Raw genomic sequence first — 25,604 nt, forward strand, 5'->3', positions numbered from 1 at the left:
CCTATTTTTATATCTCCATGTCCTATTTGACTAGTCATTGCTTGTGCTGTATTAAATACTAAATCCGAGCACTGCATAAATACATGTATCCCAATATTACGCTACTTCCCAGTCTAATGGTAAATGCCAATGCTTTTTCTCACTTTGCAGAGTTCATTTCTCCATTGGTAGTCCCATTCAAGACATCAGAGCTGATTCTGCATTCAGGCATTGACTTTATACAATCAAGGAATTAGAAGCTGATCTCTAAGGCTAAAAATAAAAGCCTTGTCAATGTCATTCACAGTTTATTAGTCCTGATCTGCAGGATTAAATGCTCGTGTTTCCAGGAGCTTCGTGCTCTTTCTTACTTATACCTCAGCAATTTTGCCGTACTGCAGAGTGATGTGGATTGTGAGTGAAAACAATTGAAGAAACTTCTTCAAATGTATTCACGGTTCTACATTTATTTTTAATGATCTCCTGTAAATTATTCAATTTCTGCAAAGATAATGGTTAGTGCAGAGTTTGGAAGCCAATCAAACAGAGTTTAATTCCATTTGGAGACTCCTGAAAGTATGATTCATTCTGGGGGCACAGCAGGACACTTAAGACTGTCTGTTATTAATTCAGCCCAACCTCGTTACTACCTGTATCAATCTCCTATGAACAAAACCACATTTGATGTTGAATCTTCACTCCAGGCACCGTGGAGATCACATTGCAGCGGGTTCAGCAAACCCAGGAGCACACCGGAGCACCCATCCCACGGCAATGTCCCCAAACTGCCTCTCCTCTGTGCTTACCATCCTGCAGAGTTGTGACTGCTTCAGTCTCTGTGCTGAAGTCACTGTCTCCGATATCGTTGGTTGCTTTCACTCGCAGTTTGTAAGAGGTGAACGGATTCAGGCTGCAGAACATAACAATAGAGCATCTAAGAAATCTCCATGCATCATCACAAATTGCTTCATAACAAGCTCTAAAGACAGCCTGCCCATTGGCAGCTTCTCTTCCCCACGCCACCTTTTCTTTGCAGCCTCCCCCAGCTTCATCAGGACATGGGGGTGTTCACACCCTCAGTGCCACCAGCATCTTCTCAGATTGCCTTGGGCCTGAATTCTTAAAAACACACATGGATTCAGAGCTGAATCACACTCCAGAAAACAGCCATTATGGTGCAGTGCATGGAGCAACCTATGACTGCTCTGCTGCATGGGGATGCAAAACCTGGCTTTCATGGTGCTGCATAAGCTTTGCCTGAGATATCCTCTGAACACACCAGCAGGTTTGCTCATCCTCAGCGCACAGAGAGGGAAGACAGGCACAGAGGAGGCAGGTGATGTGCAGGGTCAGCCAGTGAGTCAGGATGAAGTTGGCATTGGAATTCAGAGCGCCAGCCTTCTGACTAATCCTCTACAGCACGCCGTGCGATCAGCGTGTTTTATTCCTACTGAATTTTAAATTAACGTTATTACCTAGATTATTTAATAAAGACAGTAACAACAGGTTCCCTGCAGCTCTTTTATCGACACAGGGCTTTGAGATATGCAAAGAGCGATTTCCAGCTGACATAACCTTAGCAAAGATTCTTCTGGCTTGGTTTGGCAGGGAGAAGGTGTGGGGGAGGCTGCCTTTTGATTCACATGCAGAGTAGAAATGCAGAGCTGTAAGTTATGGGGGATTTATCTGATTAATTGGAAGTGTCTAGCCACCAGCTGGCAGATGTAACACTGACTACAACCCAAGTAAAGATGCTTGTAAGGAATGATTAAACATCAAGAGATAATGCATACTGATGGGCAGCACTCTAGCACCATGCACATACTACTCTTCTGGACTTTCGCAGGAAAATGCTTTTAGCAAGGGAGGGAAGAATGTTTTCAGCACTACCACCCTATTAGGACACCATTACTTACCTACAGCAACTTTAATAATTTGAATCATTTTCCTTGAAATACAGATCTTTTGTTTTCAATAATGACAATGTCATGTCTAAAGGACACAGTTGGTCTCCTTGATTTTAGAAGTTTTGACTGGAAAGATACTGGGTATAATTCAGGGCGGGTATAACACCTCCAGGGTTAATGAATCAGGTTTATATCTGTACAATAATTGTCAGTTTTTCTTTTTTTTTTTTTTTCCTGCACAGTCAGACAAAAGGATACCAATGTATCTGCATCTTCTGGCACATGACCAGAGAGCAGCCATATGTCACAGCCACTGATATTTTTATAACAGACCTGAAAAATCTGTATCTGAATGCTTTGAGCTGAGTATTTTGCAAAAGCTCTCAGCCTTTCAAAAATAATCTGATTTGTACTAGTTGGTCAATAGAGGAAATGGACAGCAAAACAAGTACCTTCTCATAGACACTCAATTGTTTTCACAGATGTTACAAGGACTTTAATTACAACGGCATTGCTGAGGATATAATGAAGTCTGAATAACAAAGTTGAGACATTCTGATGCTATCTATAAACTTCAGTATGGAAAACACAGATAAAAATGGTTCTCATTTCATCTGGAAAAGCTTATATAGAGATAATTGCAATGCAGCATTAAGAGTGGATTTTAACATCAGTCACTAATGAAAGGATTTTTTACTAGTTGTATTTTACAGAGCACTGCATAGCTACATATGCTTTAGCCTGAGTAGCATTATCTACCATGCTGAGCTTTCAGAAGGGCTTCAAAAAGATGCACTGCAATTCAAATTTAATTAGATTTGTTGCATGACCTTCAGCAAATCTCTGAATTGCTTTTCATAACACCACCTCTACAATGGGATCGGTGACCCTCACTTAACCTGTCTCCCTCAAAAAGACCGTGAAGCTGAGTGATGCTAGCTTTGGCCTTCTAACTGCTCTAAGTGGAAAGCACTGGAATTTCCATGCCAGGTTCATACGGTACCTTTCAATGATGCAGGATGTTGCCTCATGGCTGATAGAAGAGGAATAGGTTTGCCAGTCTCCGTTTGGCAGTTCTCGCACTTGCACCGTGAAATACCGTATTGGTGAAGATCCGTCACTTCCAGGGACCCACTTCAACTGCAGACTCCGTGATGACACATCTGACTGGGGGGTCGTCAGCTGCCTGGGAGGTGCTGGCCGTTCTGCAATTAAACCATAAATTGGTATTGCCTTGAGAGGCTATTCAATCTAATAGAAAATGTGATAGCATAATTGGATTTTCATAGTGGCAATGCCACAGGAGACTGAACTTTTGGATTTGCCCCATGAAGTATAAAAGCCATCCCATTCCTTAACCTTCTGCAGCAAAGATGAGCAGTAAAACTGATTGTTATCTCCCTGCATAAAAGGTCATAACTGAACATACACTTTGCTAGCAGCAGACCTCAAACTTTTGAGGGTCACAACCTGGCAGGTTAAGGAAGAAGCATTAAGGAGCAGCAGCCAAGCAAACCAAAGAAGTCTTTAATGAAACTCAGGTGTGCTCCCAGCTACAACTGCTCTTTGACAGATCTTGCCTGTAAACTAGCTCACTTTTTAACCTGTGCTTTCTGCTTGGTACCAGGGGACTGTGTTCCCTCTGTGCTACATTGCATCCTCTTCTGCCAGCTGCTCCCCAGTCAAGGCATGAAGAAGAGGAAGGGTTGAGCTGGAACAGGCTGGTGTGTAGCACAGTCCAAGTCCACAACTTACAGTCCATCCCAATATCTGCTTCAGTTCACTTCCAGACCTCCCCTCTTCTTCCCTTCTCATTTACTAATTTCGAATCTGCAAAGTCAGACCAGCCAGTGCCAACGTTGAGGGAGATCTCCTCGAAGTAATCAACAGTACACCTTTAGACAAGGCAAGGAATGGTAACGCAGGTGTGAGCATGCTAGTCCCCAACTGTTTCAATATAGATCTCCTTTCCCATCACTGTGCCTCTGCACTCCATCGATTTCAATAGAGAAACTCTATAGAGTGAGGAATAATTGTTTAATTGTTTATCATGAAGATTATTGATTCTGATTAAAATGTGTGGCATGTAATAAAGCAGAAATTGATTGGAGACACTGCAGTGACTTGCTTTTGAGAAGCAATTCAATTCAACTTCATCAGCACTCGTTTCCATAAACATCCCTCTGATGGCATGATTCCTCACAGCTCTGTATGGCGAGCACATTATTTGTTTGCCATCCCCTAAAAACATTTCCTATATGTTTTGGCACCTCTCTGCAGCATGCTCTTGCTGACATCGGTGCCAAAAGATTTGTAAGCTATTAGCTGTAGGAAGCCCTCAGTGCCAGCTGCCTGCGATCCAGAGTACAATGCAAAAGGTCAATGCCTTACACTGACAGGCTGAGACAGGTATTCAGGGTTACTCTATCAAAGGAAGTGAGTGTTATGTGGGGGTTTAATACTTTCTGCTGATAAGCTTTAACCAGCTTGCAGTTTTGGGCAGGTCAGATCTTGCAGTCAGTCTCCCATGATTGGGTTTCCTTCTGCTGCTAATGGGAGATCTTAAAATCTCCTGTATTGCAAGATACACTTTGTGACTGTTTGTAAAAAAGCATTAGTATAAAGAGTTTATTTATGGGAATTTAGCCACAAGCAAATGCTCAGGTAAGCTGTTTGTGCAGGAATGTAAGGCCAGGCCATACGACTCAACGGACTCCTTTTAATTTCTTGCTACATTTACATCTTCTGACTCAGTTCTGCCTGGGTCCCTGGTGCTAATTAGTCTGAAGGGTATCATGCCATTATGTAGATCCAGAGCTCTACAGAAGCATGTCTAGAGAATACAGCTACAATACAGCTCAGGACCTGTAAATCAGAGGTATCATTGTAAAATATAAAGCTTTATATTGGGATTACTGCGGGAATTTAAAAGGCAAGAATAAGTGACCAATTTTGCTGATCTTTGAGGGAATTTTCGTGCCTGCTTACCTCACTATCAAGGACAACAAGGATATTAAATGTGTTTTTATTAATGGAAAGTAAGTATCTTTTCACTCTAGAATATTTATTATGTATACAAGTTCCAGGCTTGTTTGTTTACTTGTTCACAGAATAGCTGCGCTAGATAAATTTCTTTATCATCTCCTCACACTAATCTTGTTGATGTAAGATTATACATTTTTCTCTCTACACTTTACATATGGGATCACTTCAGTTAACTCTCAGTGCCTTGGGACTCAGTTCCACAGCACATGCACAGACACAGTAGAGCCATCCATCAAAAAGTGAAAGAGTTCCTTTTATTTTATGACTTGCCTATTCAAGATAACCCTAAAGCATTGACAGCAACAAGGGATCATTGTTCCTGCAGTGGAGCTGGGAGTTCTGCCTTGAGCTATTGTGTATCCAGCAACAGCCTGTGCATGGTCTGGGAAATCTGAGCACATTTTGCTGAAAAGGAGAGGCTCTGAGCTTTGAGTATTCACTTTATTGGGCATGCCTTTTTTTTTTTTCCCCCTGAAACTTATACGTTTGACTTTAAACTTCCACTTTGACAGCAATCAGACAGGGGTGGAAGAAACCTTGAGCTGATAAATCTGCTTGATGGACAGTATCTTTAGCAGAGGCACTTTAAGTTTCCTAATACAGCTCTAGAGGTTCTTTCTCTAAGGACTGCACTATTACGCACTGGGAAGGCTGCATGTGACCTGGAGAGCTATGTTGGCGGGAATTTTAACACCAACCACACAGGATTTAAGTAGCTGAAATGCAACCCCTCCATTTTCCCTACTGGTGGTTGAGTATCAGGCCAATGACTTCTCTTTTTCGGAAGTGTTATAGGAAAAGAGTAAGGAAGATGTGAGCAAATAGCATGTGAAATCTTTGTTCTTGCACTAACTAATTTGTGGAGTGTAGAAAGGACTTTTAATGAGAGATTGCTTGGTAGTCGTATTTTAAGAACCAAAAATTAATATTATTTGTAGTATTATAGTGCAAGTCTTGGGCAAGAGCCAAGACCATGTACACGTGCACACACAAAAGTGCTAATAGTTGAAAGATGTCTACAGAGGTCTGCTCTAGCTACCTGCTGAAGTGTGCTTCTCTCTGAACGGTGTTTTTATAAATCATGGAAAGTGTATGGTAGTAATATTTGAGGGTGAAGTTTTATTGAAAATCAATATGAAAATTGTACAATTGATCAAGGTGGCACATGGCACAAAGTCCAACGATGCACAAGGAAGTGAGGCTGGTAACATTGCCCCAGCTAGTTTTGACTTCACCAGCTCAAGACCAGATAAATGCTTTGCAGTGGAACATGGCATATAATGCAAGAACAAAATAAAGCCCACACTCTTGTTCTCTGCTAATATCTCCTCTTTTAGCTCTGAATGAAAAAAAAAATCTTCTCAAACAGAAAATAAATTTTTTCTAACTGTTAGCTCTGGAGATCCATTCTATGACTGGATAACTGAGCTGTTACTTGAGCCAAAGCATTAGAAACAAGCAATAATGCAGACCAGATTCTGTAATAACTTATATGACTTATAACTTTCACATTTTGATACATTTATCATAGCATCTGCATTCATTCGCGTACATGGAGCTCTTACTTTCTTCAGGTAGGTTCCCTACAGTACAGAATTTGAGGATGCAGAATGTGAATAACCATTTTGCGCCTGATACAAGAAGTAGAAAAATTCTGGACAATCCAGATGCAAACACTCTGCTTGAGTTTACAGCAGTGAAAAGGCCAAAGTAATTACTAGCACACTAGGTTGGACTGAGGTGTAATGGAGGAGCAACATGAAGAAATCCTGCAACATCACCGACTCTCATTTTGTGTTCCCTAATCAACGTAATTCATCCATCATTTACGTTCTTAAGCTTGCAATCTTTCTAGAAAAGAAGAGAGCTGAAAAAAATAAAACTATTTGACTGCAGAAGGAGGCTGCATATGGCCAATATAGCAGCTGATGGAAAAATCAATCTCCAACTGCCCGGCAGGTTAGAAGAACTGCCTCTCATAAAAGTCTGTCTTGCTCACCAGGTTTCTAAAATCATGATGTTGCTATGGTTTGGAGCAGGTTTATGGCGTGAGAAGGAGGAGGTGTACAGGCTGTAGCTTGTTATTAAAATTCCCCTAAGTGCAGCACAGGCTCTAAGGCATGCAACAGAAAGCTCCTCAACCTGTGGCTGCAAGCATTACCTCTTTTCTCTGTCGTGATCACTGTGGCTTCTAGAGGCTCCCCCCAGCCCTGCCTTGTCTTGGCAGACGTCCGAAAGATGTATGCTGACTCAGGGGTGAGGTCTGTAGCAGTAAACTGCCTGACTGTTGAACCAACCTCCACCGTCGTGAACTTGTTAGGGTTGCTGCTGGCCAGGCGGTATGCAATCTGATAACCTGAAATCACAGTGTCAACAGAAGAGAGTAGAGAGGTTAGGATGTTTTTCTAGCAGGAACAAAAGAGCACCAAAACTATTAGTTTATTGTAATTACTTGTTTAACTGGACCAGAACTAAGTAATTTGCTTCCTTTAGGGCTTTGAAACTCTGCTATATGCCAGCCGTCCACAGTCAGGTGCAATACCTTATGGGGAAATTACACACTGCAGCGCACACAAGGGTCCATTCAATATTATCTGCCCTGGAACTGATTTAGCTTTCCATCCTTCATCCCAACAAGACACAAAAACGTATAATCTTTCCTGAGCATACTTGTACGTTTTTGGGAAGGCAATGGAACAGATAGTTTATGCAATTCATCTCACCTGGCTCAGCGAGTTCAAGACAACACTCTCTCTTTCAGCTTTCCACCCAAACGCGCACACACTGCTCTTCCCTCTTACACACACCACAATAGCACTTGTTGAAACTAAAAGTTCTTCGGCTGTTGGATTCCCGAACTGTGCAGCCTTCATAACACCCAAGTAAATGCTTGCCCCTGCTTTTTGCAAATGCCTTTATCTCAGCTCTCTCACTCCCCTGTAACTGTACAGTGAAGGCTGGGACTGGCTATAAAAGCATTTTCCTTCTGTCTTTAAACATTGCTGTCCCTGTCCACACCCCAAGGAAGAAGCCTGCAAGCTGCGAGGTCCCGCTTAAATCATGCTGCGCTTAATAATCAATTTTGTGGATGCCTGCAAATGATAGCCCTCATTCCAACCTGCCTGCCTGACAATTACGAGCTCACAGTTTAGTGTGTATTATTAATGATACAACTGTGCAAAGGAGGGCGTCCAGAGTTCTCACGCACCACTAGCAACAACTGGCCCCCATAAAGGGCCTGCCAAATGTTCAAACCCATTCTGTACATCCAGCAATTGAATCAGGCTCTCACTTCTGGAGCTTGATGGTAACTTTCAGTCCAGCTGCTAACTTCCAAAATCAATTAATACCAGAACTGGTGTGGGGCTTTATTACTCAAGCTGAATACAGTTGTATGATTAAATGCTTCATGAAGTTACGCAGGGCGGAGGGCAGCCAGCAAATCCAAATCAGAGCAGCTGAAAACAAAATTGTCATGACATGATTCTGCCAACCGCCTGCTCATCTTCCGAAAGACAAAGGGGTCTGCAGACACCTGAGACCATCTTTTTCTCTTGGAATTAATATCCCAGCTAGAGTTTGAACTCCCACCAAATTTTGGCTGTAACAAGAACATGAGGAGCCAAACTTGGTGTGCTCCATTCTTGAAGGTCAGTGCATGAAAACTGCACATTGTATCTTACCTGTAGCTATTAGACAAAATCAAAGGCATTTATTTTTCACTGTGAATATCCAACGATTGCCACACGCCCATTCATGGGGAAAGACACAAACAGAGTTTGTGCACTCTCTTGAGTAAACGCCGTACTTGTGTGTGGTACATGCTTTCATGAACAGTGAAATTTAATTGGGATACAAATGGTAATAATTTTGGTGTGCTGATTCTCACAGTGCTGTTGATGAAGCCCCAGCATTCCCTTGCCCTTCTTTTTCTTCCGCAGCTGTTAGGAGATGGAGGGCAACAGCCATAGCTGCCTTACATAGAACAAACCTAGCTGCACAGCCACCTCTAAGAGTAACCTGGCCTTCAGAGCACCTGTGGCAGCCGCCCACACCTGAAAACATGCCCCAGGAACAGAAAGCTTCCAGCACCTGAGCTGGCTCATTTCATGCTGCCATGGGTATCCCCGTGCAGTGCCGCAGTCTATGTGCTGGGTACATTCGTACACCAACTTGTCCACAGCTGGGCGGATAACGCTGGATTAATACATAAAATGTGGCCTGATTCTGAGAACTCCTGAGCATGCTTACATGCCAGCAAAGTCTTAGGGTCTTACACTTTGAATATCTCATTTCCTCTCCTGCAAACTATCTTCTTTCACCCACCAGCTCTCCCATTGCTGGTCCCATATGTTTCATCACAATATTTCTGTATCTTTAATACTACGGCATTTTGATCTTTTGCAAAAGTCCACAGGAACATGGAAAGCAGTGGAGGGAAGAAATGGATACATTAGGATTTTTCTTGTTTATACAGATGTGCAGAACACAGGAGTGAGAACCCTGGTGTAAGATCTCAATAAAGTGGAAAATAGAAAGAGAAAAGCACTGGGGCAATTTTTACAGCAGCAGGGAAGATGAAGGAAGAAGCAACTAAGATGGCTAAAGAAGTTTGATAAAGCGACTTAAGTTGTAAAGAATAAGACCTGGAGGGAAACAGACAGTATTAAAAGAATAGAAAACTTGATTTATCTAGTTATTAAAAGATAAGTATATCTGTGAAATATCATTGTCAAGCAATTTTCTCTCTTTTCTAAATCATTCTAAAATATGAAGTGTAGTTAAAACGTGAGGAGGAAATAGAAAGACAACTATTTACTGCTAAATGGTGGTACTCATGCTAGAAAGCCAATTACAAATGTGCACAGATTAGGCAAAGGAACACACACTTATCTAGGCCATCATAACAACTTACACGGGAGTGGATCCTTGGCTAATGTAAAACCTAATTTAGCCGTGAGAAAAAAAATCTCTTGTCACACCCTGTCTCAGACAAGTTCTGCAAACTCCCTTTCAGTCCCTCTCTTTGAAAAATAGCACCAGCCACTGCTGTCCCCTCCCCTACACGTGCCATGCTAGCTGGCAGTTGGGGCAAATATCTATTTTCCTGGGTATCTCAGGAAGACTTTACACAACCATAGCCTACACCTTTACATATTTCCTCAGAAACTCAACACTTCCCTCAGCGTGATGCAAAGGTACATATCCAGCCTCTGCATCTGAACTCGGCTCACTCTTGTTGCTGCCTACAAACCTCCTGAGACACACTCAGTATCTTAATTTTGATCCCCTACATCACCTTCCACTATTAGACAATTTGGGCAGCCAAGATACGTTCTGTCATAAAAATCACTGCTCTGAGTGACACGGAAGATGTAATATTAAACCACAGCTCAGATAATAATTAGGGCTAACACAAGATCAAAAAGATAAAATTATTAAGTTGATGAATTTCAGCAACAAGGGAGGGGAGAAGACAGGAAATGTTGGGTGAAATTAAACGAGGCAAATCAATAGAGGTAAATGGAAAGTGTTCAAAGAGAAATTAATGTATGCTTGAGGCAATATGTAAGAGGCAATACCTGTGATTACTGCAGTGGATGAATAAGGAAGCTACATTCCCTTACTAGATTATGACAATAAGATGTTACAGATATGTTAGATAAAAAAAAAAAAAAAGTAAAATCAAAGGTTATGAATGAAAGTGAAATCTTTAAAAGGTGATCACAGCAAACTTTTCCAGGAAAGGAGCATCTTACAGAATGTTAATCGTCTGGATGGTCAGTCAGAGGAATATGTACTGTTTTCTTCATTTTTCTTTCCTTTTTTTTTTTTTTTTTTTTTTTTTCCCCTACATAGCATTAGATCCCAAATCTTTTCTGTTATTGGGAGTTCTGCTGTTCACCAGGCCAAACTAGCATAACAAAAAACCTGAAAGATCAGCTCCTCAGGAGGTTATTTATTCATTGAAACAAGGCTTATTTTTGCATTAGCATCTTCTTAAGTATTTTTTGCACAACTGCAAGCAGTTTCATGAGCTATGCTTTCTGAACTCAATAAATGGCAACAGTCTGAACTGCCTGTTAAATGTTAGGTCACTAACACAGCCAGCAGATTCCCCAAAGCAAACAGGCAGGAAGATGACAACACACCATGAATATAAAAAAGCTTTCAAGCTCATCACCATACAAAGCCCTTCAGAACTGACAGCACCCGCTCATGCAGGCCATGGTGCAGCAGAGATACAAACACTTATTAATTTGTCACAGAACTTAGGGAAAGCCAAACGATACTGGGAGGTTACGGTCTGCCTGGTGGAGCAGCAATCCAGTTTGTTGATTTTGCTGCTTATCTGTTTAAGGGCCAGCGGGTGTGCAAATGCAGCCTAGGATCAAAATACACATTTGCAAACATGGATTACATCCAATTTTGTTTCTAATTCTCAGTGGAGTTCTTACACTCTTTTGCAATAAGCTTCAGGTGAACGCTAAATACAAGCATACCATGAGGAATACTAACCAGGAAGGATGCTGGCTGAGCTCTTGTTTTTAGGGGAAGCTCATGGATAGACTTGCATATATGCACATTAATGCATCATTTTCCTTTAACAGTGTTTGAAGGAGCTATGCTGGGTGCTAGCTGAATGGAGTGCAGAAAAGAAGACAGAGTTAAGTCTCAGATGGTTACTGTAACATTCCCGAAAGGAGAAGTGGAAATATCTAGCAGTTCTCTACAGTAAAATATTTAAACAAACAAACAAGTAGTTTTCCCTCTTGGTGCCTGCCAGTATTTCATCCTGCTAATCTCTCTCTGAAATGCTAGAACATGTTTTGATATAGATTACAAAAATGTTAGCTGCAAAGGTGCTTGTATACTCAGAGGACAAAGCTAGCAGAGCAGGAACAGTAGTTCAAAGGCTGCGAATATAAGTTGCTCTTGCAAAAGAAAAAAGTATTTTTTTCTTTGCAAACCCACTAGCGTATAACAGGGCACCTTGCAAAGTGATATTAACTTATTATTTTCCAGTAATTCTACTTCAATGTGCAAGAGGGTGGTGGTTACAATGCTCTTTCAAAAGTTCATTGCAATAATAAGATTTAAAAAGTGCACAGGAAAGAAAATAAACTTGCAACCTTTAGAATGTTATTTTTTTTTTAAGCTATTTTTGAAGCACTCCTTGCTTCTTAGAAAAGATCACAGAAGTAAGTACCCAATGTAATTTTTACTTTTTCTCTCCGACATTGGCAGCTAACTACTTCCTCCAGCAACCTCAGTTTTTCTACTATCGAAAAAATAGAGGAGTGAAAACTGTTGAATGAAGACAATGGATTTCAAAGAGGTGGACTGGGGGAATTGGTAAAGCCCCCTGGGAAGGAATTCTAAGGGAAAAAGGAATTCAGGTTAGCTGACAGTTTTAAAAGAAACAAAAATAAAGGTACAACTATCCCAATGCAGACAGATGATGTTAAGAGCCCAGTATGTTTGCATTCAGACCTCGCTAATGACCTGAAAATCAAATCTGAATTGTACTAAAAGTTGAAACAGGACAGATTACTAAGGGAGTGTATAAATAGACAGCACTAGCATGTAGGGACAAAATCAGAGCAGCTAAAAGTGCACAGTGAGTTATAACTTAAAGGGCAAAGGCAGTGAGAAAGATTTTAGAAGTACTTTAGAAATACAAGAGACGGAAGGAGAGGTCAACTACTGGGAATAAAAGATGAACACAAGACAGGTGACACAAAAGAGCAGAAGGCTGATACCTCTGCTGCTTCACTTTCACACAAAACCCGTTGATATTGACTAGATACTTAACACAAATTAAAACTGACAACAATAGAAGTATGGATGTAGGCTAGAATAGAGAATAGGTTAACGAATATTTAGCTAAGCTAGATGTAATCAAGTCAGAAAGGCCTGATGAAATTTGCCCTGCAGTGCTTATTTAACTAGCTGGAGCAATCTCTGAATAATTAGTGATTATCTTCAAGAACTTGTGGAGGGCAGGTGACATGCCAGAATATTACCGAAGGGCAAGCAGAGTACCTTATCTTATAAAATGGAGGAAGAAAAAACAAAGGAGTTATGAACAAATTAAGCTAAAGTTTAATACCTAGAAAGATCCTAGAAAAAAATATGAGGAAAGATATAAACATCCATGAGATAATTAAGTGCCAGGGAACAGTTAATATGTATTTGCCTGGAACAAATAATAAATATCAAATAATTTGTTTTCTATTTTGACGGTGTAATTTGGCCAGGTGGGAAGAGTAGATATGATCCACATTGACTTCAAGTAAGGCTTTAATATGGTTCCACATGGCCCTGTCAAAAGCAAACTAGAGAAACAGAATGTAAGAAAAATACTGCACATTTTGCCTTGATCACTTAAAAAAAAAAAAAAAAGTCAAAATGTTGTTAGCAACAGTTTGCTAACACATTGGTAGGACATATTAAGTAATGTGTAATGAGAACAAGTCCTGAGTCTGTTTCTGTTCAGTATTTCCATTAGTGACCTGGCTGATGGAATTGCCAGTCTACTTGCAAACTTCAAAAATAAAACCAAATTGTGAGCAGTTGCGAGCCCTTTAGAGGACAAGACTGTAATTTGAAGTGATCCTGTTAATGAGAAGAGATGGTCTGGAATCAGTAAGATGAAATTCAATAAAAATACATGCAAAGTATCACGTTCACAAAGAAAAAGCTTAATGTACACCTAAAAGAGGGACTGACCTTGAGATGTACTGCAGAAAAGGGGAAGAAATTAATAGCGGGCCATAACTTACTTCATTACAACACCAGTGCTGCAAAAAAGACAAGACAGAACCAGGTACCCTGCGATGTGTTACTGGGTACAGGCTGTGCAAGACATAGAAGACAAGAGTCTACATGCTAAACATGACAAGCATGCTAAGGGACACCTTTCACCTTCCCTTCCAGCCCCATACTTGTATGATTTTGTCATCAATGTTGTGGCACTCGACTAAGAATTGAACGAGTGGATGAATTGCACAGGGCACTGTGCAAAGACGAAATAAAAGAGAGTTCTTACTCCACTGAGCTTGCAACTCCAGAAAATAAGGCTGACCAAGTGCAGAAATGGGAGACATTGCAACAGTCCAGGGAGCAAAATATCTTTTGTACTTTCTCATCATTTGTAACAAATGAATTTTTTTCTCCTTAACCACATCCTGTGATTCAAATCCCAGTCTCTACTAAGAGCAAACTTAGATGACACACAGTTCCTTAAAAGAAACACAACAAATCAAACCCAGAAGACAACCTGAAAGCCAAGCTTCCTTGAGCTGCAGTGAAACCCTGCGTTGATCTGTCTCTGACAACTAAGTGGTGCCAAGTTTCACACAAACTCTCTTTCTTGTGCTAAGAAGATCCCTGCAGTGGCTGCCTTTGGACCCCATTTGATGATTTCCTTGCAACTTCAGGTGTCAGGATTACCTCCTGAGCACCCCCTGTGAGAAACTACACACCTAAGCAAAGACTGACTTCTTGACTCAGGATCTAAACAGAAAGACAGACTAGTCCTTTACTTAAAGGGATATTTAGAGGGATAATCCTTACTCACCTGCTAAGACTATCATAAAATGTGTTGAACATAGCACAGAACACAGACAAAATTATCATGTAAATATTAGCTACGTTAATTTAAGAGGCAAGAATAGATTATTGCATTGTAAAAGCCTTCAATGTTTTTAAAGTACAAGTAGCTGCTGGTATACTCCTGGTGCAAAGGCAACCCAGGATTTACAATAGCAGGAAGGTAAGAAGGTTTTTCATGAATTCCTGTCATTCCTTGCCGCCCCGGTTTACCTCAATAAAAAGCCAAGTGTGAGTTAACTCCTTGCAACCTGAAGGAAGCAGTAAAACAGAAGCACACATGAAAATGACAAGTTAGGGATGCCTGGCAAAGGCAAGTTGGAGGAAGGAAGGGAAAAACCAACTCTGTCCTGCTGTCGCTCAACAGGCAGCTTGCCAAACAGCCCAGCCAAGCAGGTTACAAATCCAAATGCAGATGGAAAGAGAGATGACAACTCAAACACAGTGCCATGAATGAAATGCAATTCTGACTCAGGAAAACACGCGCCACAGAGCCTGGCAGAATTTTCCTCCTCACCACAGGGTACCATATCTCTCAGCTGATATACCAGCCTATTTTCTTTTCTTTAGCCATGGATCTGCTTATGTGTGATTTCTAATCCGATGTGCAAGGAAAACCCAACATCCACAGAGCACGCTCTGGTCTCCAGCCCCCTCCTGCCAGCCCTGGGCTTGTTGCTCCCTCTTACCCAGGATAACTCCGTTGGGCTCCTCCGGTGGCTGCCAAACAATTCGCACCGACGTCAGCCTCACCTCGGGGAACACCAGCCTCACGGGCGGCCCGGGGGCTGGAAAGAGAAACAGAGATCACGCTGGCAGGCACTGTGTGTCAGAGGAATTACAAGTTTTCTGCTTATTTTACACGGAAGACAGCCCAAGGTGTAGCTCGCCAATAATAAATAGATGGTTAGGAGCGCCCACGTACATGCATAACACATTTACTCTGAGGGATCCTGTCCACAGCCAAATGCCTCCAGCACCCACGAACTCCAAGCACAATACAGAACTAGTACACCCTACCGTGTTTTACTGCACATGTGAAATGAGTTTACCAGGATGCTCTGACAAATGAGCTTGACCTCTGCAAGTTATCTCCTGGTGGTGTAGCGGGGAGCCCCTGCGAGCCAGCCGCATCGCCGCCTTGTCACCAGATAACCGAGCACATCCCACGAAGCAAGTCACCGAGCTGCCTTTACAGACAGGAGTTGTGTCAGCTTAATCTACTTCACACCTGCTGGAGCTGAATAATATCTCCTCTCTGTGTCATCAGTGCTAGCTTTGAACTGCCTTCTGATTTTACACGTGCATTTTAAACACATAGGTCTGAGCAGGAGAATCCGAGGCAGGTGAGGTGCACGTTAATACGGACAGCTGGTGGCTGCACTGACCATTCCAGGTTTGCAAGGTGAGGAGATGTTAATTCACACATTTGCATCCACAAAATTTCCCCTTCAGCACAAATTCCACCTGCGTGTTACCCCTGATGATACTTTTAATTAAGCTGAGCCCAGAGGAGACACAACATATTTATGTCAGGAGTACGGAGATGGAAGAACAATTTGTACCATTTGCCAACATGCACTTAAGGAGGGAACTGCTATAATGGGGTTATCTTAAACAAACAGTTTTAAATATTTCTCATTAAAGTCTGATACATACTATTCCGTGAGTGCTCTTTTACTCCCTGCAGAGTTCTGCTAACAGCAATTTCTCTTTGTTTCCTTTCAAAGAAAAGCCATGTCACTACAGAGGCTGAATGCTGAGAAAATGGCTAAAAGAAATGCCTGGGAGCTGCTGTCCCCGTTCTGTCCCATTCCTGTCCCTGCATGCTCTTGCACCTTCCCTGCACTCTGCAGAAAATGTCTGGTTAAGCCAGGAGTCTAAGGCTATTTGGTTGGGCTGAAGTACATTCAATGAATTTGCTTGTAGATATCAATGTTTATTCCACTTCTACTGGGAACATTTTGACAAAGAAAGAGATTTGTTTGTTTGTTTTTCTTCATTGGGAGTAATAAAAAGAAGCCTCTTGCACAGATACTACCCTTCATTTAATAGCAAAAAGGTAATGAAACTAAAAGCAACTACAGCATCTGCAAAGCAAAAAATGTTTTAAAAGTTGAATTAAATTTCTGTACAACACCACCAGCAGGAATGCTCTCACCCTGCAGGTGTGTTCAAACAGAACCGGGGTGAGGAGGGTTGCCCAGGGTCTTTCAGCACATCAAACTGCACTCCAGAGTCCCTGAGCTCATGGGAGGCACTAGAGGGAATTACAAAAGGAAGCTGGTATGATACCTTCCACGGTCAATGCCTTATTCTTTTGGAAAAAAAATGAGAATGGATTACTTAAGCAGCAAATTCCACATCTCTCCTTCAGTCCAATCAGATCCAGATTTGTTTATTGCTTCCAATTGTAGCATTCTACTTTTTCTTTAGAGCATGATTGAACTTCAATAGACATTTATAATTGGGCTCTATAAATTGTTTTCAATAGAAATTGTCTACCTCAAGCTTCAGAGTACAAATAATTTTAGAAGAATTTTTCCTCTTCATCAGCTGTGGGGAAAGAGGAAATGGGCGACTTTGGTTTTCGATGTTTTTGCCAATTCTCATCCCATGATTGATGGAACAGTTATATTAGGTAAGGATCAAGTCCTTTTAGTTCAAAGTTGAAAAAAAAATCCAAAAAGTCTTAGTGTGGGCTGTCTTCTACACCTACATCACTAAAAGAAAATAGAGTTAAAATTTGGATCACGACAGACCCTTATTTTGGCAACCCGTACACTTACCATCATCCTTGGTTCTTTCTATAATTGCAGGAGAGCTGGGGACTCCATCTCCAATGCGAGTGAATGCCAAGACCTGGATCTCATAGAGCACATATTTCCGCAAGCCAGACAGCAGGCAAGACTGAGTGTGGTTACCTCTCACTATTTGGCTCTTTGGTTCAGAGTCTAAATCTTTTGCTTTGAAAAGTATCTGTAGAATAAATGCATACGAATACGGAAAGAAAAAGATATTACTGAAGGAAGGGTATGCATTTTAGATTCTTCCTTTTCACAAGATATAAAATGAGATTAAATACACCAATCACCCCTTTCAAAAACAGCACGCTTCTGATATCTTATCTGGTTGAGTTATGGATAATATTAACATCCCCCAAGTGAACAATAAATTACAAATGCAAAAACGTATCCAGGTAGTGCTTTAAAAATGTAGAAAACATGAAACTCCACTTGCATACCTTGTAACCCAGGACGAGACCATTCTGCTCTGACTCAGGGACTGCGCTCCATGTCAGAAGGATCTGGGTTGAACTCACAGCTTCAGCAGACACGTTCTCAGGAGGAGCAGAGGGAACTAGAATCAGACAGCATTACCAACAGCAGAAATAGGTAAGACATTCCAGATCATTTTGCTCCATCTCCCTGTCTGCTTGGGATTGTTTCGGGATCCCTTAGAATACTACTCTAATCCCAAAGGACTTGAATACGTTCTGGACAATCTCTTCTTTTCTAGTATTCATTATACATTACCTTTACATTTCAGCCTACTTAACAATTTCTTACCAGTTTGTCTCAGAAATCACAATGTAGAGAGCTAAACACTCAACGCTAATCACAGTCTACAGAAGAATAGTAAATATAGACAGACATGAATAAACTTGAGGTTCTATATATTTGCAGTAATTAGAATCAAGTTTAAATTGCTGGACTTCTACAAACGTCTATCTCCTAGTATTTCTTTTCCTTACGCTTTATTTCCCTATGCCAAAAGCTAGAAACCTTTATGAATGGGAGTTTATCTTACAGTATGATCTGCTCTACCACGAAGTTTTAAGCCACCCTGGCTTCCTATATTATCCAAAAGGAAATTATAGCATCTTGTCTAGAGTTAGCAATAATGCCAACCACTGGACTGCACCCAGACCTCCCAGTTCAGTAAGAAGTGCTTTAACCTCTAAGCCTTTTGATTATGTGATGGTGCTTAACATTTGCAATACATCAATTATAGACAGATACATTAACGCAAGGTGTATTTTCAGGGACTGATATGGTGTAAATGAAAGATATGCCTATTTCATTTATGTTGCAAAATTGGCTCTTATGAAACTAGAAACATTATTAGAACTGATGGCACGGGAACACTGTAATTTTCTCTGACTCGAGAGAGGAGCAAACTTGCATTTTCTCATGCCATTAAAACTCAAACCACTGCAGAACCACCACACAACTGCAAGCTTTTGTGGGCAAGCTTAATAGCACGCAGTGTTATGCAAGCAGAATTGGAGGCTATTTTTAAGAGTTCACATTTTATGCTGCCCTTTCACATTTTTTTTCCTGTGGCTTTTCCAACATCTGAAGGGTGCAATCTTTCCTAAAGTGTGATACACCTGTCAGACCTCAAGAGAACACTCACCAAGTTATGTTACACAAGTACTTATGGACAGTAAGGCTTGATTAGGTGCTGAATATATCACCAAAAGGAGCACAAATCTCTGTCAAAAGTAATGCTGTCCAAATGAAAGAACAGATCAGCTGTTTTGAAGGCCAGCTTCTGAAGCTCCTAGCAACATGAACAAGATAATGAGTATGACACCGGAATTAATATAAATGGAAAAAAAAAAAAGACACTAGTCCCCACCCTTGTGCACTCAAGGTTAACCACAGAGATAGTCATTTCTGAAACAATTTCCCTGTTACCAATTATTTGGGACATGAGGAACAGAGCACCATCACATGACACTGCAGCAGACTAAAATCCTATTTTTTTTCCCCCTCCAACGCTGAAGTGCTCTTCTTTTTTTTTTTAATCTTCTCCTAGATTTATCCCCCACAAGGATATAATTATGTTAAAGGAAAATAGATTGCCAGGAGCCATGAATGTCTTTGGATAGCTGCCATAACTTTATCTGTAGATCTTCACAAAGAGCTACTCCCACATGAATCACTTCTGGAGAGAGAAAGGGTGGAGGTGGGTCGCAGGAAACCAGAATGCATAGAGGAAAGAAGCCCTTTCCAGCCACATTTATTTTTATTTTATCTGGTTTGAATCCTTTCAAGAGTGAAAGTTCCTTTATTTTACAAATATTTCTTTTTCTCTTTGATCAGCAGCCACGAGATTTCCCGAATTCACAAAAGGTCAAGGCTGTGCCCGGGCTGGCCCTGTGTGCATGCTTTCTTTGAGGTGTGTGTACAATCACGCTGCTGGCAGGGGGACTCTAAAGCTAACAAAGGAGAGAATGGTTTGTTGGAAGATTTATTAGCTCAGACTCCTCTTAATTCCCAGTGACAGTCAGAGCAACTGAATGTCCCCTTTCGCTGGGGAAGATATAAACCCAACATCTAAATGGCAAAAATACTTGCGTTGATCAAGTATTTTGCTACATGTTAGTTTTCCATTGCTATTCTCATATTGGTGTTGAGAATTTTATTTTAATATGGATGTATGAATTCCAGGCCTCCAACTGATAGTATGGATCTTATTGTTGCCTATCTTTTGTCAGGTAATGCAGTTTGATCAGCCATTTAAAAACGAATTGAAATGTAACCTTCATTTCTTTGACCTCCCTACTCTCTTAGGATATCCTGTTTCAAAGTAATTATAGTTTGCTAAGACTGATTAGTGACTTGAGTGAGGCATATAGATCCTTCTGTCCTCTGCAAGCTCTATTCTCTAATGCTGTTTCCTTAACTATTGCACTGAAGACTTAGTTAAAAGCTCCAAAGCAAAGTTCTCATTAGCAACCTGCAAGAACAGTGCAGAAGCCAAGCAACAGTGTCCATAAAATCCCAGAGCTTTAAGGAAATGAACCACTTGAACTTCAATAGGAAAACAAGTTTTTAAGGTTATCTGTGTTGGCATCCAAGATTGTGCATCCTCTTTCTACAGCTGATATAACCATATTTAATATACAGCAAATGATGCTGTTTTATGTCTCTAACTGGGCCAAAAGCATCTTTCAATAAGACAGTCTGAATTTTGGCTAAGAAAGCTAGATAGTATGATACAGTGGTTCTCTCCATAGCAAAAACGTACCACAGCTGCAGTACACATTTTGCCTATACAATTTTGCCTACAAAATTAGATACTGCAGGCCACATTCTCAGCTTGTATCAACTGACAAATCTTGCAGTGACATTGGACTACATCTGAATTATCAACTGATGCACCACGGTAACTGCTTCATGAAAGTCTGTCTCTGACTTTCATCAGAGATTGATCCTTGTGACCGTGCTTGTGTAGGAGCTGATTTTGAAGACAGGTATACACATTCATGCATCTGAATGCCAGAAAATATTAAGGAACTGGCTAGGTGTACCTGAGATGAACTGTTTGAAAATAAGAGGGTTTGTATTTAAAACACATCAGCCCTGTCATGGTTGCTCTAATAAATCAGAAGTCTTCACATTTTCTTGCTTTCTCTATACCATACCTACTACCGTTTTCAGTTTGTAGAGTGGAAATTCAGCTTGTTACTCTGCACTTATTTTACAATGTAAAATCAAATGAGTTATTTAATTTCTAACATTAAAAAACATTTTAGATTGGTAAAGCCTGTCCTGTTTAAAAAAATCCTACCTCATCCCCCTCCATCTACAGCTTTTGTAACCAAGAATTTCATTTTAGGGTTTCCCAACTGTTTTTTAAGTCTGGATCACCCAAACCCACTGCATTATTTATTCTCTCTTTTTCTTTGTTTTAAGATGTTTCAAATTCAAGTACTCCAGAATCAGGAGAATACCTTTACCAGCCTGCTCCTTTATTGTTAGTCTGTGTGCTCACTCAGCTATTAGTGATAAGATCTCATATCACAGTACAGTTTTATTTTTAATACAGATTTTGGACTCCAGTGACTGTACGGTCATTAGATAGCATGAGCTAATTTAGTGCCTGGGCTCTAACTTCTGAGGCTCCTTGGATGGTGTAAAACCCAGAACTGTGAGTTCTGCCAACGAACCATCTTGGACAATGTCACCTCTGGCCCACTGTGAGGGATGTTTAAAATCTGCAGCATCAGTCAAAACCCACTTTCCTAGGAGTCTGTATCTATAAAATGGAAAAAGAAATATTTAGGAGACCTGCTTTTGAAGTACTTTGAAAGCCTAAGTGATAAATCTAATTTTTCTCATAATTCAGAAGACAGACATAAAAAATGTTTTGACCTCTTTCTTCAGCTTTTGATAATTTTATTCCTATTTTAACCCCATTTTGTGGTACATACAGGTTAACTGCAGATTACCTCTCTCATGCAGATTGCCACTGTACAGTGCTTTTTGTATACTGCAAATCTAAAAAGATACATCCAAAAGGCTGAGCCCTGACTTGCTCTGTTCAAGAAATCAGATGTTAGTATCAAAGAAAATACATGAAAAAAACAAATGAGTCCTTATGCGTAGATCACAGCTTTGTATTATTTTGATCCTGGTTTCAGTGTTCCTCCTATAATCATTTTCAAGTCAACTTTCTTTTAATACCACAAGAGAAAATGCCAAATACACACATGTAACCTCTGATCTTTAGATGCTGAGCAAGAACACTATAATCCCAAGGTTTTATGAAATCACTTAATCTTAGTATTTACTACATTTCGAAAGAAGTGTTTGAAGAGTAGTGGAAAGGAGAAAATGCAGCATGTGGTATCTTTTTATTATGATACAAAACACTTCAAAACTATTTTGTCTGGGTCATGCTATCTCTAACTCCACTACAAACATGCCCTGTTTAAAATACCTCTGGCAATAGCTTTCCAATTACTACTTCCCAAAAAACAGCACTTTAATGGAAGGGGATGACTTTGTCTGGCCTTCTTTTCAGCTAGTTCAAAGGACAGTTATCTGAACCAGCAGACCAAATCGTGCACTGCACACAGTGCTCCCATTTCACGCCAACCAACACTGTGTGGTACAGAGGGAACATGCATGTCCCTGTGTCTGTAAGTGTAGGGTATGCATAAGATTAAACTGAAAAACATTTTTATTAAGAAAAACAAGAAAAAATAGTAAGAAAAAATATCAGCATTGGACCTTGCATAAACATAGGTCGCAAGGAGCTTTTATTATATAACTTTTAAAACATAAGTGTCATCCTTTTTTTAATTATTCACTTGCAATATAAATTTTAATTTATCAGGTGCATGTAGGGCAGGTTTGGAAATAGGTTTTGTGGAAGTTAACAGCTAGAGAGCAGCTTTTCAAGACCTGCTTTACTGTTGCTACTGAGCTAACAATAATTTACTGTTGCCTGAAATTGTGAGTTTGCTTATGATATTTGAAGTCTCTATGCTAGTATGGATGAATCAGCTAGACAGTACAGTACCCACGCTCTGTGTCTACATGAGGGTTATGTCTATATAACCTTGTGTACACAATTTTAGAAGGTAGTTTTGAAAATGTGTCATCAAAAGCTCAGATAATTATCTTATTTCTATGTGGCTAATCAGCTCTCTGAAATAATTTCTGCCCTTTTAGAAATGCTTGGAGTTTGAAATTAAATTCCAGATAACCGTAACTGCCAGAAAACCTGCCCCGGACCAGAAGGAGATAGGGGAAGGGGGAGAATTAGGAGCAATGGAGCTACTAGGGAGGGAGAGGAAGCGTGAGATGGCTGCTCAGTAAGAGAAGGCTGTACACAAGCTTCTCGTTGTGCTGCCTGTTATGCTGCCAAACTGGGGCAGGAGTGGGGAGAGGTTGTTTTATTTGCTTTAAATAAACAACCTGCAGGTTTATGCATGAAAACATGGTAGGAGTAAAACAAATAAATAAATAAACTCCCTCAAATGTCTATATGTCTTTTTGCCTTCAGTGCGTCTAGCGATTGTTTTTTTTCCTTTCATTTTTGATTTAATGGATCAACAAGCAAAAAAAAAAAAAGCTGAACAAAAAGGCATAAAATGCTGAAAATTCTCCAGCATGTCCTTCACAGCAGACACTGTGCTTTGACTTACCAGACTCCCGTGTACGACCTCTCACTACTTCACTCCATGGTCCCGCCCCGATGGCATTGAAAGCCTGGATCTGCAGTTCATACTCTGTCCACTCCTCCAGATCTTCGATCGTGTACTCTCTCTCCAGTCGGTTGTTAATAACCTTCATCAGGGTGGGAGACTGCAGATCTGCGCGCCAGAACTTTATCCTGTACCCCACCGATTCTGGATTGCCATTATACTGTGTGTCGGGGAGGGGCTGCCACAGAAACAGACAAAGAAAAGCACAATATTACTACACAGAACACATTGCCAGGGCTTTCCACGGTGTATGCCAAGGCTGTCTAAACTCGTATAAGGCCACAGGAAGGCAAAACAGAAAGGGGGATTGATTTCCTGGTTTATTTATCTTTAATTTCTCTAATTTCTGTGTTGCTTGAAATTTTCTTTTAATTTTTACCTTTATTTTGTGCCACATAGATATGCTGACAGAACTGTGCCACTTGCTGTGGGTGTATCAACAGAGATGATACCAATAGAATATATTCAGGGCTTTGTGATTAATTATGGAAATGAATGATAAATTGCTGGAGCATGTGACAAATTCATTTATCGTATTTTTTAAAAAACTTTTTTACTGACTCTCTCCCTATTCATTTATCAGCAGAGATTTATTCCAGTATTCTAACTCCTCAAGCAATTTGGGAGATTAAAATATGAAATAATTAGCCTACTTCATGAAGTTTCAAGTTTCTCCTCATAAAACTAACTACACGATGCCACGGATGGCTGAGATTCAGTTCTGATTCACTGGCAAAGTTTGATATACATTAACATTTCACAGCTTAGAAGACTATATCCCGCAGGCAAGCAGGGCTAAAAATGTGACCCTTATTCTGTTGGAAGGAAGGAAGGAATTCCCAGCTCCCAGAGGGACACAGATTCACCTGTAGGTCTTGAAAAAGAGAGATTAAACACTTTCAAATGCTGATGTTATCAAGCATGAAAAAGGTATGCCGGGGCATTTTTAGCTGTGGCTGTTGCTCCTTCTGAACCTTGCACAGTTGGACTCATGAAAACCAGGCTCCCAGATAGTACAGCAAGAAAACACAATCTTAAAAGTTTTCAAAAGTCTCTAAAACAACTTTGAGTTAATTTTGATGTAAGACGTGTAGGTCTGGCTATAGTACCAAAGGTTTAACAATGTGGGCACGCTATTCACACGGTAAAGCCATGAAGGAGTTACGTGGGTCCTATCAAATGAACTGCAAAGGCTTTTCTACACATCCTGAGGTGATGCCTTCGCGTTTGATGTTTTGGGCTTTCAAGGTTCAGAACTAACTCCTGTTCCATTGACAAATTAGAATTATTCCTCGCTGATGGGAGAAATCCCCTCCTGTTTCTGTAGCCCGATTTTGACTTCCAGCTGTAATGAGTTTATGCATGGGAAAGCTAACGTTTGGGCAAAAGGAAATCTGCACTTCATCAGCTTCACACCACAGTAACCCCAGCGGAAAATCCAACCTAACAGGCGAGAAGAAAAAACATTCTGGAGCAGGTTAATTGCCAAACAAGTCCCAGTGTGGCCACCCTACAGGTAGGTGAGACAGTCAAAGGGGCACAACAGTGTCATCAATCACTGCATCTTTGCAATTAATCTGTTGTGTCTACACTTTATCACATAACTCCATAACCTTCACATAAATATCTTCTTACAGGAGCATAACATGCAAACTTTGCTGTCTTTGAACTGCAGCTATTCAGTACAGGCAGGATGACTGTCAATGGCCTGTGTGTACCTTCTGGTGGCTGTTTTATACAGAGCAAACAACTGAGCCCTAGGAAACTGCAAATTGGCTCCAGTATTATATTTCTGTCCCACATGTTGACCCAGACTGTGGAACTAGAGTCTCAAAAGCTGAGGCTTTACACACAGGCATATATTCCCCTGATGAAGTGGCAGAGGCAGTGGCAGTAGGCAATTTAAGTGATTAATAAGGCACTTAAGGTAAGTCTCAGATTTCCGAGTATTCTGAAAAAGGAAATCATTTTGCCGTCACTCCTTATGCCAAACGCAAGGAAAAAAATAGCATTGCTGAGCTGGGGACTGCCTCCGCGCCTCAGGCGCTGGC

General features: G+C 40.7%; 1 protein-coding gene across 1 annotated transcript in view; it reads right to left on the minus strand.

Moving 5' to 3' along the window:
• Window positions 1-25,604, minus strand: part of SDK1 (sidekick cell adhesion molecule 1) — a 363,863-nt gene that overhangs the window by 51,888 nt on the left and 286,371 nt on the right. The window contains exons 26-32 of the mRNA XM_050713839.1: window positions 23,494-23,731; window positions 17,791-17,906; window positions 17,336-17,525; window positions 15,236-15,334; window positions 7,093-7,287; window positions 2,890-3,091; window positions 786-889 (exon numbers count right to left, since the gene is read on the minus strand). Coding sequence (XP_050569796.1) covers window positions 786-889; window positions 2,890-3,091; window positions 7,093-7,287; window positions 15,236-15,334; window positions 17,336-17,525; window positions 17,791-17,906; window positions 23,494-23,731 — 1,144 coding nt within the window. The remainder of the gene's footprint in view (window positions 1-785; window positions 890-2,889; window positions 3,092-7,092; window positions 7,288-15,235; window positions 15,335-17,335; window positions 17,526-17,790; window positions 17,907-23,493; window positions 23,732-25,604) is intronic.

This window comes from Cygnus atratus, chromosome 15, assembly GCF_013377495.2.
Source record: "Cygnus atratus isolate AKBS03 ecotype Queensland, Australia chromosome 15, CAtr_DNAZoo_HiC_assembly, whole genome shotgun sequence".
Classification (NCBI taxonomy): Eukaryota; Metazoa; Chordata; class Aves; order Anseriformes; family Anatidae; genus Cygnus; species Cygnus atratus.